Genomic DNA, 18,029 nt, shown 5'->3' with positions numbered 1-18,029 from the left:
CAAAGTCATTTCATTGTTAACTAGAGGAGGGTCATAACATTTCCCATGAAGGATATACATACAAGAATATTTGCATAATTATAATCTCAATATTGGACAGGTACAACATGTGGGTTCAGGTTCTTTCTCCCTGGGAAAAAAAACAACTCACCTTTTTTTTATTCTGTTGATCTACTATGTTTTACTGTTGTTTTTGTAGCAGCTAGGGCTCACCTTCATCCTCTAAAGCCTACAAACTTATGTTCCTTACAACTGCGCTGCATAAATGCCCCCATCTCTATGTCCAGGTCAGCTGGAGAGAAAGCTATGCTTGGCTGCAACATTTAGGGTAGACAGAGCAAAGTTGAAAGAAATGAGAACCTCTTAGTAAAGAGTTAAATGGGTATTCCAGGAAAAAAAATGTTTTTATATATCAACTGGCTCCAGAAAGTTAAACAGATTCGTAAATTACTTCTATTAAAAAATCTTAATCCTTCCAATGATTATCAGTTGCTGAAGTTGAGTTGTTCTTTTCTGTCTGGCAACAATGCTCTCTGCTGACATCTCTGCTTGTCTCGGGAACTGCACAGAGTAGAATAGGTTTGCTATGGGGATTTGCTTCTACTCTGCAAAGTTCCCGAGACACGTGTCATCAGAGAGCACTTAGAAATGAACAACTCAACTTCAGCAGCTCATAAGTAATGAAAGGATTAATATTTTTTAATAGAAGTAATTTACAAATCTGTTTAACTTTCTGGAACCAGTTGATATATATAAAAAAAAGTTTTTTCCTGGATAAAAACTGATTTCCTGAAATCGTACGATGGTAAAATTGTGATGTGAACCCACCCTTACAGCACTCAAAATGAGAGTGAATCAGACAGTTTTGCCTGATTCAACAGTTAGGATTTGGAGCAACTGAAAAGATATAGAGAAAGGGATTTAATATAGGGAGCAAAAGACAGATTTGTGTCTAGCAAGACTCCAAGACATCAAAATTATGGTAAAACCACAAATGAAGATAGAAATGTCAGGTTTAGGTAGGTTAATATATAAAGAATATACAAGAAGAGGTACAATGGCGTGTAATTAACCCCTTAAGGACTCAGACAATTTAATTTTTACGTTTTCATTTTTTCCTCCTCGCCTTCTAAAAATCATAACTCTTTTATATTTTCATCCACAGACTAGTATGAGGGCTTGTTTTTTGCGCGACCAGTTGTCCTTTGTAATGACATCACTCATTATATCATAAAATGTATGGCGCAACCAAAAAACACTATTTCTGTGGGGAAATTTAAACGAAAAACGCAATTTTGCTAATTTTGGAATATTTTGTTTTCACGCCGTACAATTTACGGTAAAAATGACATGTGTTCTTTATTCTGAGGGTCAATACGATTAAAATGATACCCATTATTATATACTTTTATATTATTGTTGCGCTTAAAAAAATCACAAACTTTTTAACCAAATTAGTACGTTTATAATCCCTTTATTTTGATGACCTCTAACTTTTTTATTTTTCCGTATAAGTGGCGGTATGGGGGCTCATTTTTTGCGCCATGATCTGTACTTTTTTTTGATACCACATTTGCATATAAAAAACTTTTAATACATTTTTTATAATTTTTTTTTTAATAAAATGTATTAAAAAAGTAGGAATTTTGGACTTTTTTTATTTTTTTTCGTTCACGCCGTTCACCGTACGGGATCATTAACATTTTATTTTAATAGTTCGGACACTTACGCACGCGGCGATACCAAATATGTCTATAAAAAATATTTTTTACGCTTTTTGGGGGTAAAATAGGAAAAAACGGACGTTTGACTTTTTTATTGGGGGAGGGGATTTTTCACTTTTTTTTTACTTTTACTTTTACATTTTTTTTTACACTTGAATAGTCCCCGTAGGGGACTATTCATAGCAATACCATGATTGCTAATACTGATCTGTTCTATGTATAGGACATAGAACAGATCAGTATTATCGGTCATCTCCTGCTCTGGTCTGCTCGATCACAGACCAGAGCAGGAGACGCCGGGAGCCACACGGAGGAAGGAGAGGGGACCTCCGTGCGGCGTTATGAATGATCGGATCCCCGCAGCAGCGCTGCGGGCGATCCGATCGTTCATTTAAATCGCGAACTGCCGCAGATGCCGGGATCTGTATTGATCCCGGCACCTGAGGGGTTAATGGCGGACGCCCGCGAGATCGCGGGCGTCGGCCATTGCCGGCGGGTCCCTGGCTGCGATCAGCAGCCGGGATCAGCCGCGCATGACACGGGCATCGCTCCGATGCCCGCGGTTATGCTTAGGACGTAAATGTACGTCCTGGTGCGTTAAGTACCACCTCACCAGGACGTACATTTACGTCCTGCGTCCTTAAGGGGTTAAACTAATATGGGGCATGGAGAATCTTAGAAGAGGGAAGATTAAAAGAATTAGTTTTGTTCAGTCTTGATATGTTTAAATGGGCACTGCCAGATACAAACACTTCTTATATGTTGTACATCTTGGTAAAACATTAAACTTTCTCATATACTTCATAAGAAAATTTTATTTCCTTTTTATAGAAATCATGGCTTATAAAATCATTGCTTTGTCCAAGATGAAGCACAGGCATGGACACAGTCCAGTAAGTGAGGGTGGGCTATCACTCCTCTGTGCTCAGAGGAGTCCTATCAGGAGAGAGCACAGAGGAGAGCTATCAGACAGGAGAGAGGACAGAGGAGTGCTATCAGACCGGAAAGAGCACATAGGAGTACTATCAGACCAACGAGGGCACAGAGGAGTGCTGTCACACAGGAGAGAGCACAGAGGAGTGCTATCAGACAGGAGAGAGCACAGAGGAGTCCTGTCAGACAGGAGAGAGCACAGAGGAGTCCTGTCAGACAGGAGAGAGCACAGAGGAGTCCTGTCAGACAGGAGAGAGCACAGAGGAGTCCTGTCAGACAGGAGAGAGCACAGAGGAGTGCTATCAGACCGGAAAGAGCACATAGGAGTACTATCAGACCAAAGAGGGCACAGAGGAGTGCTGTCAGATAGGAGAGAGCACAGAGGAGTGCTATCAGACAGGAGAGAGCACAGAGGAGTCCTGTCAGACAGGAGAGAGCACAGAGGAGTCCTGTCAGACAGGAGAGAGCAGAGAGGAGCCCTATCAGACAGGAGAGAGCACAGAGGAGTGCTATCAGACCGGAAAGAGCACATAGGAGTACTATCAGACCAACGAGGGCACAGAGGAGTGCTGTCAGACAGGAGAGAGCACAGAGGAGTGCTATCAGACAGGAGAGAGCACAGAGGAGTCCTGTCAGACAGGAGAGAGCACAGAGGAGTCCTGTCAGACAGGAGAGAGCACAGAGGAGTCCTGTCAGACAGGAGAGAGCACAGAGGAGTCCTGTCAGACAGGAGAGAGCACAGAGGAGTCCTGTCAGACAGGAGAGAGCACAGAGGAGTCCTGTCAAACAGGAGAGAGCACAGAGGAGTATTGTCAGACAGGAGAGAGCAGAGAGGAGCCCTATCAGACAGGAGAGAGCAGAGAGGAGTCCTATCAGACAGGAGAGAGCACAGATGAGTGCTATCAGACAGGAGAGAGCGCAGAGGAGTGCTATCAGACAGGAGAAAGCACAGAGGAGTCCTATCAGACAGGAGAGCGCACAGAGGAGTGCTAGCCCACCCTCATTTAGTGCACTTTCTCCATTCCTGTGCTTAAGCTTGGACAAAGCCATGATTTTAGTAACAAATGTATACATTTTATTAAATACGAAAAGCAGAGGCATAAAACATTGTACATATCGGGAAGCAACACGAGATAAAGCAAAGAAATATCAGGAACAATAGTAAAACAAAAACAGTGGGCACAATAATCAGAAAGATAACAAAGCAAGCGTCTGTATACAGATGATCAGAACTGTCCATAATCAACATTCTCAATATAGCGATAAAGTATAGCGGATATTAGGGCAATACGAGGAAGACATCCAGGGGAACCAAACACGATCATATCTCATCCCTCGTGGCATTTATTTTTTCAGAGAGCATTATTAAATTAACACGATCAATGACCCTATCTATAGATAAAACTGAACTTTTCCAACTCCACGCCACATGGATCCTAGCCGCCATAAGGACAAACTGGGCCAACCAAAATAGTCTATTTGGCATTCTAGAGGGCCGTTTACTGAGAAGACAAAATGTAGGTTGGAGGGGATAATTGAACCCAGTATCCTCTTGTAAAAGGGAGACCACTGAAGTCCAAAACGACCTGCCCACCCCGCAGGACCACCAAATATGATGCATACTACCAATACGGCACAACCTTGAAAACAAAGTGGTGAAGAAGACGTGAAGAGTACGTATAACCTAGCTGGGACATAGTAAGCCCTGTGGAGTATTTTAAGAGAGGTTTCTGTAGTCAATACTAATGTCCCTTAGATAAGCTAGCTAACTTGCTAATATTACAGACTACCTCCCTATCCGGCCAATACCCTATGCTAAAAACCAAGAGGTCTAGTATGAGACTAGATATAGTGGTACCTGGTGCCTTCTAAATGTATAACAGTATCCTGTCAGATGTGTCTGTCCAAAGGTAACCATGATATATACAGAGTATTATACTTTGAGCTTAAAAAAGGTATATTACAGGTCTACAACGTACAGGCCAACAAAGTATAGATATTAACAATATATGTAATGCATATGTAACAGGTAATGGAACATTGTAACCATGCATTTACACGGGGCTCACAAGACAATATCAATTCAAACAGCAGAGGATATTAGATTACCCCAGAAAGCAAAGAACAGAACCAAAATATTAAAGTGTCAGATGTAGCTGATGGCAGATCTCTCAAAGCGTTTCTCTTCACCAAAGTAATCAGGAGAGAGATTGGGGTGATGATATAGTGTGATCCATTGTTGTGGTGACTGCGGTCCACCAGCAAGTGCCTAGGTTAGGACTATCCCAGGGTATAATAGGCTCCCCTAACCCCCCCCCAGTTGTCCCATCCTGTGACACCTTTCACCGGTAGGGAGTTACAGTATCACCAACTACTTTTGTTGTTATTTTAATTATAATTACTGCTGTGTCATTTGCTTATCAGCAGTAACATCTGGTTTTTGGGAAGCAATATCCCATTGTGATCAATTCTGTTTTGTGTGTTGCTCGAATGAGCGTATTTTTTTGAGGTATTTACCTTTTTATGGGCAGTATTATTAAAAGTTATGTTTTAGTCTGCATTATGTGAACCAGAATAAGGATAGGAAACATTAGAAGTCAGGGACACAACAAGGTAAGAAAGCTTAGAGGTGGGGTCAGGAAAAGCAAAATTAAGACAAATCAGCTTTTGAGTATGCAAAGGGATGCCACAGAAGAGAGACTCAGATTTCGAGACCTTCACCTTTAATCCCGAAAAAGCAGAAAAAAACAGAAAGGAGACCAAATAGGTTCGGAAGAGAGGTAAACAGCTGAGTAACAGACAAGAGAAAGTTGTCGGCAAACAGGCTAAGCTTATAGCAAGAATGGCCAATCGTGACCCCGGAGATAACCGGGGAGTCCTGAATAAGAGCCGCTATAGGGATAGGGTTATTAGTGTGAAGCTTCAAATAAGCAGAAGTATGGGAATATAGTAATCAAATTAGATTAATAAAGGAACCCGTAAATCCCATTCTACCTAAGACACTGTGCAGATAAGCACATGATAGTGTTTCTTGTGCTTTCTCTGTATCTAAAGCCAACAACTTAGGTTGAGGAGGTTAAAGCCCACTGCATCACATCGAGGACCTTTCTAATGTTATCAGAGGCTTGCCTACCGGGAATAAAGCCGACTTGATCAACATGTACAATCTTAGGAATCAAAATATTAGGGCGGTAGGCCAAGATGGAAGTGAGAATTTTTGTGTCCATGTTAATGAGGGAGATGGGCCGGTAATTAGACACAAGGGAAGGATCCTTATTGGGCTAGGGAATCATGGTTATAAGGGTATCTAGATTTTCAGAGGGGAGGGATCAGGCTTGGAACAGACAATTACAAAGAGAAACAAACAGAATGGGGAGAAAGAATAGCTGAGAATTTCTTATAGTATTGGGCTGAGAGACAATCGGGACCTGGGGCCCTACCAAGCTTCAAAGAGGAGATGGCAGAGGAAATATCTTCAAGAGAGATAGGAGCATTAAGAAAGTCCCTGTCTTAAGAAGAAAGAGAAGGTAGGTTTACAGAGCAAAGGAAAGAGAACAGGCAAGAATCAAAGTGAGGCGGTTGGTCCGGAGCAGAATAGAGATTAGTAAAAAAAAAGTGAAAAGTGAAAGGTGTCAGGGGTGAGAGGAGTGGGAACCAGGGTGCAGCTGGGCACTATGAACATAGTTCAGATGATGACGCAGTATGACCTGTCAGGCGTACTGGCAAATCGATAATAAGGGGCTCTCATCCAGAGAAGAGCCTTTTCCACACAATTAGACAATACGGCATCCAGCTGAACCCAAACCTCCCTCATAGCCCTGAGTAGATAAAGAGAGGGATTTTTCTGAGGTGCAAGGGAAAGCCTCTCCAATTTATATTCCAAGGTGAGTTGAGCCTCCATTTAAAAGGGATGACTGGTCCACCCACAAGGTCTAACTCAGCAATAACCATGTCGTGGTCCATGGGGGTATTCAAGAGCAGCCAATCAATGCAGGTATAATGCCTCTGCGAGGAGGAAAAACAAGAGTAACCCTGTGCCGAACCATTATGCTCCCGCCATGCATCGGCCAACTGTAGAGAGCTAAATGAGGAGTACAGCAACTTTTGCTGGGACTTTGACCTCAAAAGGGGGTAGGGGGAAGATCTATTCAACTTCCCATTCAAGACAAAAATTAAAATCCCCCACCCACAGCAAGACCTCATAATTAAAGGACGACAAACTGTTACACATATTCAGAAAAAAGGAAATAGGGTAACATTGGGGGCATAAGAATTAACAAGACATAAGCAATGCCCATAGAGGGAACCCAGTAAAACAACATATCAACCCTCTTAATCATAAAAAATCTGATCAACCTCAAAAGGGAAAGTATTGCGAATGCAAATGAAAACACCCCTGCACTTGAACTGAAAAGAAGGCATACAGACCCTAAAAACTTAGGACAGGAAGAGGAAGTAAAATGAGATTCCTGTACACATATAAGGTCAGGGCGGTGTTTCATATAATTCCTGAATGCCTTCCGGTGTTTGGAAGGGGAATTAAATCCCCTAACATTATGTGACAGTAAGTTGCGGTCAGCATGGAGCAGTTGATCCCTCACCTCGGGGTAATGGTGTAGCTTGAGGACCACGTCCCACGGTATATCAGGAGATGGACGGGCCAAGGCCCGGTGAACACAGACCATATGGAGCAATTCGGGTTCAAGTTGCGGCATTAGGGCCTGCAACAAAGTATCAACAACCGACTGAAGATCAGTCTCGCCCTCAGGGAGGTCTCAGATCCGAATGTTCTCCCTGCACGATTCTCCAGGCCTTTTAGTTTTAGCTCCATGGCTTCCAGCTTAGAAGCATGTGAGTCAATGTCCTTGCGGTCGTTTTCGGCGGCATCCGCCAGTTTGTCCAACTTGGTCTCATGTCCTCCGGCGACATATGAGCAAGGCCTGCCCCGACATCTTCATCAAACGCCATGTCTGAGCGCTGAGGTGTGGCCGCAACCATATTGGGCCAGGGAGAGGCCATGAAAAGGTCCAGAATTGACTGTGATAAACCCAGGGAAAGCTTCTTATTTCTGTTTATCGCAGACAAGGACATAGTCAGGATACAGCAGAGCAAAACCCATGGCAATAGGAGCCAGATTGGTGCTAAGAGAAGCTGATTAGAGCGAGACCAGCACGGAGCTCACATCACCTACGTCCTGCCTTGTGCATGCACCCCCCCAAAGCCATGATTTTATAAGCCATTATGTCTATAAAAAGGAAATAACATTTTCTTAAGTATATTAGAAAGGTTAATGTTTTGCCAAGATGTACAACATATAAAAAGTTTTTGAATCTGGCAGTGACCATTTAAGGGCGGATATTATTACCTTATTTAAGTATATAGATGGCTTGCACAAAAAAATCCAGAGGCAACAAGCTTTTTTTTACAATAAGAACTGTACATTTATGTCTGCCTCAGGAACAGGTAATACAAATGAGAGCTTCTAAACAGGCTTAGATATACTCTTACAACAAAATAACATTAATACATATTTAGTATAGAATTCTTGCCTAACTCCATTCCCTCCTCCTTCATCTATCTTTTCCCTTGTTTGGTTAGGCTTGATTGACTTTTTTTTATCAAAACATAATGGCCCTTATTTCCTATTGTAAACCCGACCTGTTTTGTCGGGTTGTGCGCCAGAATTGAAAAAACCCTACCAACTCTCCATCTTACAGTGAAAACCCTAAAAAATGGGTGTGACCATCTGGAAAAGGGGGCATGTCCCCAACATTTTCGAAAAATCACAACATATTTACTAAAGTTTCCACAAAAAAAGTAGTGGATTTGAGCTTGGGAAACCCCCACACACCAGAGCATGTGTAAAAAAAAGCAAAACACAAGTAAAAGTGCAAAATGTAGAGAAACCTTAGCAAGTACCATGGAAAAATCTGTTGTTACAAAGAAAACTACACTCCACTCTTAGTAAATTAGGGCCACAATGTAACTACAGCTTACAATTGCGTGGTCTGCAGTGGCAAGAGATACTCAACCCCAAGTGCAGTTGTGCACTCTATGCTGGGGTGGAGCTCCTGCACTTGTGGTCCGTTGCTATGGGCGATCCCCAGCGTGATATGCATACAATGGAGGATGCCTGCAAACGGTCACAAGTACCACAAATGGCATCCTACACCTGATAAACGTGTGGATGCATGAAATCTAGACATCAAACAAATTCACCGATGTGGTCCAAAATGGCAGATGGTCCTCAACCCCAAGTGCAGTTGTGCACCCCAAACTGGAGTAGAGGTCCTGCATTTGTGGACCACTATATAGGTTCACTACTGTGGCAGATGCAAACAATGACATTAGCTAACCCTCAAAACTGATGTTAAAATTGAGACATTAGCCAGTATATCCTCATATGAAGGACATACCGGAGCCCGCACACCAACGTCAAGGTTTATCAGATGGTACGGGACCTAACACTAGCCTGCCTGTGCGTGATAAGCAAAACCAGGAACCAAATTACAGCAGCATCAGGTCCGGCTTGTAGACTGTTCCCAGGTTAGCTCAAGTGTGACTATGCACACATACAATGGGAGGGGGAGAGACAGGCTACAAGCCCCACCCTGGTTGGCTAATATATTGCCGGCCTCACAGGTGAAACCTTAATGCTACCCAGTATGATAAAGGGTGCATTAGTATAAACTTTAGACATAAAACAGCTTACAATTGTGTATCTCTTGCCACTGCAGACCACGCAATTGTAAGCTGTTTTATGTCTAAAGTTTAATAAAGTCTAAAGTTGAATACAAGTTTATAGGGTTTCCCAACGATGAAACCTATTTAAATGTTGAATAATTAATCATAGATTGGTAACGTAATTTTACTACCTTCCATCTGTCATGCTTTCCTTCTGATGTAAGCTGTCTGCTCTGTTGTCCTTATTGCCCCACTTCCTGTCACTTCCAGTGTGCATCCTGTAATGGACTTTCTGTTCAAGTTATACACTATAGCTTGGAATTCTGCCAACCGTATCTCTGTATGTCCAGTTTGAGTGTAAGATATTTTCTCATTTTTATTCTATTTCTTTGTTGTTTTTAATGTGTATGGGTCCGCTGTCAGGATTACTTCCATTGTATTTTCTGTAGTCTTAGATTGTCCCGCACAGAGACTGCGCATCTTGAATTTGTGGTCTATGGAGTCAAACAACAAATGGTGATGATGATTCCAATTGCTCATCACATGACAACAAATCCCTACCAAGTGACGTTGCAGTCAATGATTGGATAAGGATAGTGCATAATGATGATGACATTATGACATTGTACACAAAGTCTATAAAAAACAGAAATTAGTGTGGCCACGCCATTAACCTCATGCCCTTGATAAAGCCAGATTCTCTGGCGAAACATTGGGGAGGATACAGTTAGTTTTTAGTTCATCACTGAATCAGAGTTAGTAAAAATCATCAGTATTAGATAGGAAACAATTGGCTCCAGTGCTAGCAAAAGTTCAGTCTCAGAAGAAGAGGACAGAGAGTCTATCTTAATAACTATGAATCAGTAACAAAGATACAGTGTATGTAATTTTAAACACACGCTGCCACCTAGTGGAGTTTTTTTCACAATTACGCACAAAAAATATTTTAAATTAGTGTAAAGAAAGGTTAAGTTTCAATCCATTTAGGGGGGGGGGGGTCTTTAGTCAAGGGTTATCCTACAGGGGCACACCCCAATAGGTTGTTTTTCTGCATCCGGAGCTCCTAAGACATGCAAACTCACTTTTTTAATTAAAGGTGGTTTCAGCAACTCAATCTTTTTATTGGGTATACAAGGCTTATTATAATGTATATTGTAAGAAGGACATCCGTGCTTTCCATAACACCTTAAAATCGGCTTAGGAGTCACTTAGGATTCTAGTTAGTTCGCTATTCACCATTATCAATTATCATCCATCACATATTTTATTTGACTCATTTTGAAGTTGTCCAACTCCCAGAACTAATGAATGAAATAGATCAAGTTTTTGGTACTTCTAGATGTACATGAACATTCAATAAAGCTGCAATAAGAATAACTCCAATAACAGAAAGAATAAAGACATATGAGGTTTCAAAATCTGAAGATGTTCTTGCATTTTACACCATATGCGACACATGGAACCTTTATACCATACATTTACAAACACATGGTGAAGAGTGTTAAAACATATAATATTCTGGTGGGAATCAGATACCAGCTAAGCAAGACTTTTGAAACTATTACAACCAAAGACAAATAAATATGCATATATGGCATATGGAGCTATTAAGCAGTGTAATGCCAAAACTAAAAAAGGGATTGCTACACTGTATAGTCCAGAAAGTCCCTTAACGACCCCGCGTCATATTGGGTCGGTCCCGGCAGCTACCAACTGCCAAGACCCGCAGCTAAAACCGGACATCACTGATCGTGGTGATAACCCTTCAGACGCGGCGATCAAAGGTGATCGGTGCATCTAAAGTGAAACTAAAAGCTTTCCAGCAGCTAAGTCGGGCTTATCGGGACCACCGCAGTGAAATCACGGTGTCCCGATCAGCTGGAACGCATCAGTAGGGTCCCTTACCTGCCTCCTGCACGTCCGATCGGCGATTGATTGCTTCAAGCCTGAGATCCAGGCGTGAGCAATCAACCGCCGATAACACTGATCAATGCAATACAATGGCATAGCATTGATCAGTGTATTGAATCAATGTAATGCATGTTATAATCCCCTATGGAGGTTATAACATTGCAAAAAAAAGTGTAAAAAAAAGTGTAAAAAAAAGTTAATGAATGTGATTTAACCCCTTCCTTAATAAAAATTTGAATCACCCCCCTTTCCCATTTAAAAAAATAACTATGTAAATAAAAATAAATATAAAAATATGTGGTATCCCGCGTGCGTAAATGTCCGAACTATAAAAACATATTGTTAATTAAACCGCACTGTCAATGGCGTAGGCAGAAATAAAGTCCAAAATAGCGTATTTTTGGTCACTTTTTATACCATAAAAAATAAATAAAAAACAATCAAAAAGTCAGATCAAAACAAAAATGGAACAGATAAAAACTTCACATCACGGCGCAAAAAATCAGCCCTCATACATCCCCGTATGCAGAAAAATTTAAAAGTTATAGGGGTCAGAACAGGACATTTTTAAAAGTATACATTTTCGTGCACGTAGTTATGATTTTTTCCAGAAGTAAGACAAAATCAAACCTATATAAGTAGGGTCTCATTTTAACCGTATGGACCTACAGAATAAAGATCAGGTGTCATTTTTACAGAAAATTGCACTGAATAGAAACGGAAGCTCCCAAAATTTACAATAAGGTGGGGGTTTTTTTTCTTCAATTTTGTCGCACAATGATTTATATTCTTTTTGTTTCGTCATAGATCTTTGGGTAAAATGACTGATGTAATTACAAAGTAGAATTAGTGGCAGAAAAAGAAAAAAAAGCTCTCATATGGGTCTGTAGGTGCAAAATTGAAAGGGTTATGATTTTTAAAAGGTGAGGAGGAAAAAACGAAAGTGCAAAAACGGAAAAACCCTGAGTCCTTAAGGTGTTAAAGAAGAAGTATCATGGACAAAAACATATCCTCTATTCTAAGGATAGGGATTAAGTTTTAGATCGCGGGGGATACCAAGCACTGGGGCCACAGCAATCAGACCCCACGCAATCTAAAACTTATCCCCTATCCTGCAGATAGGGGATACATTTTTGTCCACGATACTTTTCCTTTAATTCAGCTTCCTTAACACAATATACAGAATAGCACTGCCATATTATAAGACAACTAACAATATTAGAGAGGACAACAGATGTGACAGTAGAAGAGAAAGGCCCTGGTCTTAATTCAGGTTCCCAAGTACTGGTGATGCCAGCCTATGTGGTGATTTCACCAGATACCAGGGGCATTTTCTATTCCACAAGTAAAGTGAATTAGAAACTACACAAAACAAAAAGGTTGATGGAAGTTCAGCAGAGCAGAGAAGTAGATCGCCAACAATACTGATCAGTGCTATGCCTATGCATAGCACTGAACAGTATTAGCAATCTGATGATAGCTATAAATAGTCCCCTACAGGAACATAAAAAGTGTAAAATAAAATAAAAATTTAAATTGCCCCTTTTCCACAGTTTACTAATAAAAAGTGTTTAAAAAAAGTCAGAAATTGCTTCTTTTCTTCCACATCACAGAAAAATAAAATAAAAAGTGATCAAAAAGTCACATATATGAAAAGTGGTACCGATGTAAACTACAGATAATGGTGCAAAAATGAGCCCCATATACGGAAAAATTAGAGTTAGAGAAATTAGAGGGGTCAAAATGGGGTAATTTAAAACATATTAATTTTGTTCAAATAATTTGATATATATAAATATTATTATATATATATTTTTTAAAGTAGCATAATAATGTAAAAGCATGTAAACATGTATCATTTTAATTGTATTAACCCACCGAATAAATAGAACATGTAATTAATACCGTGAAGTGCACTGCGTAAAAACTAAACCCTCCAAAAGTTGCAGAACTGTGTTTTTCTTTTCACCCTCCCCAGAAAATAAATTTTTGGGTCATGCTGTACATATTATGGTAAAATAAAAGACGTGATTACAAAGTACAATTGGTCATGCAAACAACAAGCCCTCATATGGGACTGTGGATGAAAAAATAAAGTTATGAATTTTAGAAGGCGAGGAGGGGAAAAAAAAAAAAAAGCTAAAATGAAACTGACTTTGTCCTAAAGGCCAAAAGGCTTTGTCCTTAAGGGGTTAAGGCAAAGTACATAAAAAGTAATAATAATAATCTTACCTCCAGCGATCTTACAGTGCCTCCGGTGTCCTGCTCTGGTCTCCGTTTCAGCGCAGCCCAGCTCTTCATTGTGAATATGATACTGTACCCTAGCTGTTCTCTGTGCTGCTCAGCTCTTCATTATTCATCTGACACGGTGCCTGAGCCCAGACTCAGTGCTGTGGAATAACATCAGCATAGTGCAACAGACATCTGCATTAATATGATCGAGCAATGTTTTTTCCACTGCTCAGTGGTCCAATCTTTAGATCACTGGAACTCTGTATCCCGTAGACAGCCAACGGTCATCTTCAGTTTTAGTCCATTAGTCCATCCGCGCTAAGGAAGGATGAGCTGTGCATTTAGACATGTTGGTCTTCTTACTGCATGCACCGTCTTTTTCTCCCGCTACTACCGCTTATAAAACCACAGTGCCCGACGGACCCTATTATAGTCAATCGGATCCATTGGGACACGTTGTCGCCTGTCCCTATAATGGCCTTTAAAGGCAAAAAAGAAGAAAAAAGAGAGAGCCTAACGGCCATTTTCAGGTGGGACACAACGGCTGTGTGAAAGAAGCCTTAGTTAGAGTACCAACTAAGCATGCGCCTGCCATTTGCTTTAGTTTCCACTGCCTGTTTATCAGAATAATTCAGGACATGCTCTTCTAACCCTTTTTGTGGACTGGCTGTTTACATCCCAGGATACGCTTTTGCTGAATGTTTTACCTGGATTACCACACTATTCTCTGTATACTTACGACACTGATGCATGAGAAAACCCTAAAAGATTTTAAAAAATTAACCCTGTCTATCCTCAAACGGATTACTGTTCAAAGTCACTCAACTGTGCTCTCAGATTTCATGTGTAGCTTCCATACAAGGCTCCATTTGTTAGGTATCTTTATGTGCTAATGATTTTGTACTATTGATTTTACAATATAAACATGCTGAACTACTAGATAGAGTTGGGGAAGAGTGACTCCAAATTTGACTGGAATTTAGGTAAATTTGTCTTTCCACATTTTATTTGTATTTGATCAAATACTCCTCAAAATGCTAAATGGAATGAATAACTCCTGACAACCCTTTCAAGGCCAAATTTCAATTTATCCTATGATCTGCTCTCAAACCACAGTTCCTAGGGGGGAAACCGCTTAACACATTAAAATAATAACAGGAACATCTAACTGCTCATACATAAACTGTTGTTCAAACAAATATAACTGTTGCACAGGGTGAGGTGTGATTTTCAATATAAACTAAGTATTTACATTTATTTGCAGTAACCTTGTGGGTTGAGGTAAAGGTGACAGAAAATAGGACAATTAAAAGAAAAACACTATTGTATACTTAAAAGGGGTACTCTGCTGGAAAACATTATTTTTTTTTTTTAGCAACTGGTACCAGAAAGTTAAACAAATTTGTAAATTACTTCTATTTGAAAATCTTAATTCTTCCAGTACTTATCAGCTGCTATATGATCCACATGATCATTTGGCCACAGTGCTCTCTGCTGACACCTCTTTCCATGTCAAGAACTGCTCAGGGTAGGAGCAAATTCTCATAGCAAACCTATCCTGCTCTGGACAGTTCCTGACATGGAAGCAGAGAGCACTGTGGTCAGACAGAAAGGAAATTAAAAAAGAAAATAACTTCCTGTGGATCATACAGCAGCTGATAAGTACTGGAAGGATTAAGATTTTTCAATAGAAGTCATTTACAAATCTGTTTAACTCTCTGGCACCAGTTGCTTAAAAAAAAATATATATGTTTTCCAGTAGAGTACCCCTTTAACTAAAAGATAGCATGTTAACATTAACCTTTATATTAAACATAAAATACAATCAAAGAATTGTCAAAAATCTTTTTATTTACACAGGGGAATAACTTTGGTACAGCCTCAAATGACGTGGAACAATAGCGGAAAAAAAAAGTGCAACTGGAAACAGATCATAAGGCATATTTTACAAATCCAACAAAAACCATTAGAAAGAAACAAACCTTATGTCTAAAATTCACTTGGAGAGATTGCAGTGCAAGAAGATGTATCCCTGCCATGTCTGGTAAGCAACACCTACTGATAAAGAGCCAATATGTCACCCAAGAGGGCAGCAGATGAAACAGAGCTGGGTCTGCTACAGTGCAGATCCAAATAAGTGGTCCAGCCTAGGCTCCGCTTTCCACTCTGTGGCTTCCAAAGGGGTAGACGTCATTTTATTTCTTCACAATCATACTTGAAATCCTGCAGTACTTCACTGATTGCTTCCACGCTTTTAATTATCCTATGGGAACGGATGGGAACTATAAATAATATACATCTGGTTTTCATTACTCACAATATAGAAGTTTAGGTAGTGTTTATGAAACACCCAGAAAAGGGGCTGCACTCCTTGTTTAGAACTGAGGTGCTTTCAAGGTGTTGTGGTAGTGATATATATCTGTCAGAATAACAGTGGAAATAAATATTATCCCTTTATGTTAATTTAATGACATTTGTGCAGGAGGCCATTTGTGAATGATCTCAGGCATCACTAAATAGGAGGCATCAGCCCAAATATAGAACAATGTCAACATCCTGACTTCTTCTGGGAACAACAATAATAAACTGATGGTATAAAATCAGTCATATAATCATATAATAGTGGTATAATAGTTTTCAAGAATATCAATCTGTATCTATATACACATATATATATATTTTTTTAAACAAAATCAACAATGAATTGTATAGTTGTATCATTGTATAATATATGACTTCCCAAAAGAGAGGTTTCTAACTATAGAACAGAATAACTTAAAAGGTGTACTCCGCTGCCCTGCTTCCGGAGCTCCGCTCCCCAGCGTCCGGAAGTTTATTGTTCCGAACGCTGTGTGCAGGCTTCCGTGTTCAGGGACGCCACTCGCGACGTCATGAGGGGCAGCCCCCCACACAGCGTTCAAAGCAATAAACTTCCGGGCGCTGGGGTGCGGAGCTCCGGAAGCAGGGCAACGCAGTACCCCTTTAAGTAGTCATGAGTTCAAGAAAATCCAATCTTTTATCATGGTAGCGCAACCCAAAGAAATAATGTTAATGGTTGTATATTTTGCTTGTGAGGAAAAAACACTAAGAATTTCAAAAATTCTTTGCAAATTTTTTTTAATTTTAACTCATATTTTTATCATGTGTTTTTCCGGCATACTTCAAGTCCTATAGAGAACACGCCAGAAAAAAACACCACACCTAGGCCAAGTCTGTGTAAAAAATGCCAAAATATGCACTAAAACCATAAAAAAAAAAAAAAAAAACACCACAATCAGAAATGCATTGTTTGTGTTTAACCCCTTAAGGACACAGGACATACAGGTACACCCTGATGTCCTGGTAATTAAAGGGGTACTTCAGCTGATTACCGGCGACCACACGCCCCCTTCCATAGCCTTGCATTGAGGGGCCAAGCGTGACGTCACAAGGGGGCGGAGCTGTGACGTCCCATGCCGCCTGCCCTGTGATCGACAGTAATCAGACCCGGAGCGAACATGCTCAGGGGACTGATTTTAACTGGGGTGATGTGTGCAAGATCATGGGGGTCCCCAGCGGCGGGACCCCCCCGATCAGGCATCTTATCCCCTATCCTTTGGATAGGGGGATAAGATGTCTAAGCGCCGAAGTACCCCTTTAAGGACCTGTGCATCCTGAGTCCAGCTAACAGGGTTTAATCCATTCTTACGAGCGGAGAACAGGTTAAACTCCGTGGGTCCTGGTTGCTACAGGCAGCCAGGACCCACGGCTAATGCCGGGCAACGCCGATCGGGCCAATGCCCGGCATTAACCTTTTACACGCCACAATCAAAGTTGATTGCGGCATCTAAAGTGTAAGTAAAACTATCCCGGCAGCTCAGCGGAGCTAATCGGGACTATCGCAATAGAATCGCGATGTCCCAATCAGCTTACTAGACGACAGGAGGGTCCTCACCTGCCTCCTGGTCGTCCAATCGGTGATCTACTGCTCCATGCAGGCTAGAGCTACTGATCCATGCAGGCTAGAGCCGATAACACTGATCAGTGCTATGCATAGAAGTGATCAGTGTATGCAATCAGAAGATTGCATGGTACAGCCCCCAGTGGGGGCTAAACTAAAAAAGTTAAAAGTGTAAAAAAAAAAAAAAAGAGAATACATGTCAATAAGTCCCCCCCCAATAAAATTTTGATTCACCCCCCTTTTCCTATTTAAAAAATAAATAAAAATAGTGTAATAATAAAAATAAATTATCATATATGGTACCACTGCGTGTGTAAATGTCCGAACTGTTAAAATATAAGGTAAGCTAAACCGCACGGTGGATGGCGTACAGGTAAAAAAAAAGTCCAAAATTGTGCATTTTTGGTCACTTCATATACCATAAAAATATTAATAAAAAGCGATCAAAAAGTCCCACCAAAAAATGAGCCCTCATATAGCCCCGTACGCAGAAAAATAAAAAAGTTATAGGGGTCAGAAGATGACAATTTTAAACATGCTCATCTTGGTGCATGTAATTATAATTTTTTTTAAAGTAGTCAAATAAATAAAACCTACATAAATTG

The 18,029-nt window shown here is 40.5% G+C and overlaps 1 protein-coding gene and 1 long non-coding RNA gene across 3 annotated transcripts in view; one reads left to right on the top strand and one right to left on the bottom strand.

The window, feature by feature from the left end:
- LOC130369376 (uncharacterized) overlaps window positions 1-18,029 on the top strand; it is a 59,003-nt gene that overhangs the window by 14,919 nt on the left and 26,055 nt on the right. The gene's annotated exons all lie outside the window — the stretch shown is intronic.
- REX1BD (required for excision 1-B domain containing) overlaps window positions 15,306-18,029 on the bottom strand; it is a 57,458-nt gene continuing 54,734 nt past the window's right edge. The window contains exon 6 of one of the 2 annotated variants that reach the window (XM_056574536.1): window positions 15,306-15,747. In XM_056574536.1, the coding sequence (XP_056430511.1) occupies window positions 15,675-15,747 (73 nt within the window). In that variant the 3' untranslated portion in view covers window positions 15,306-15,674. The remainder of the gene's footprint in view (window positions 15,748-18,029) is intronic. The other variant, XM_056574546.1, reaches the window with a different exon arrangement.

Source organism: Hyla sarda, chromosome 1 (genome assembly GCF_029499605.1).
Source record: "Hyla sarda isolate aHylSar1 chromosome 1, aHylSar1.hap1, whole genome shotgun sequence".
Taxonomy (NCBI): Eukaryota; Metazoa; Chordata; class Amphibia; order Anura; family Hylidae; genus Hyla; species Hyla sarda.
The sequence above is the reverse complement of the archived record's forward strand: the minus strand, read 5'-3'. Positions and strand labels throughout refer to the sequence as shown.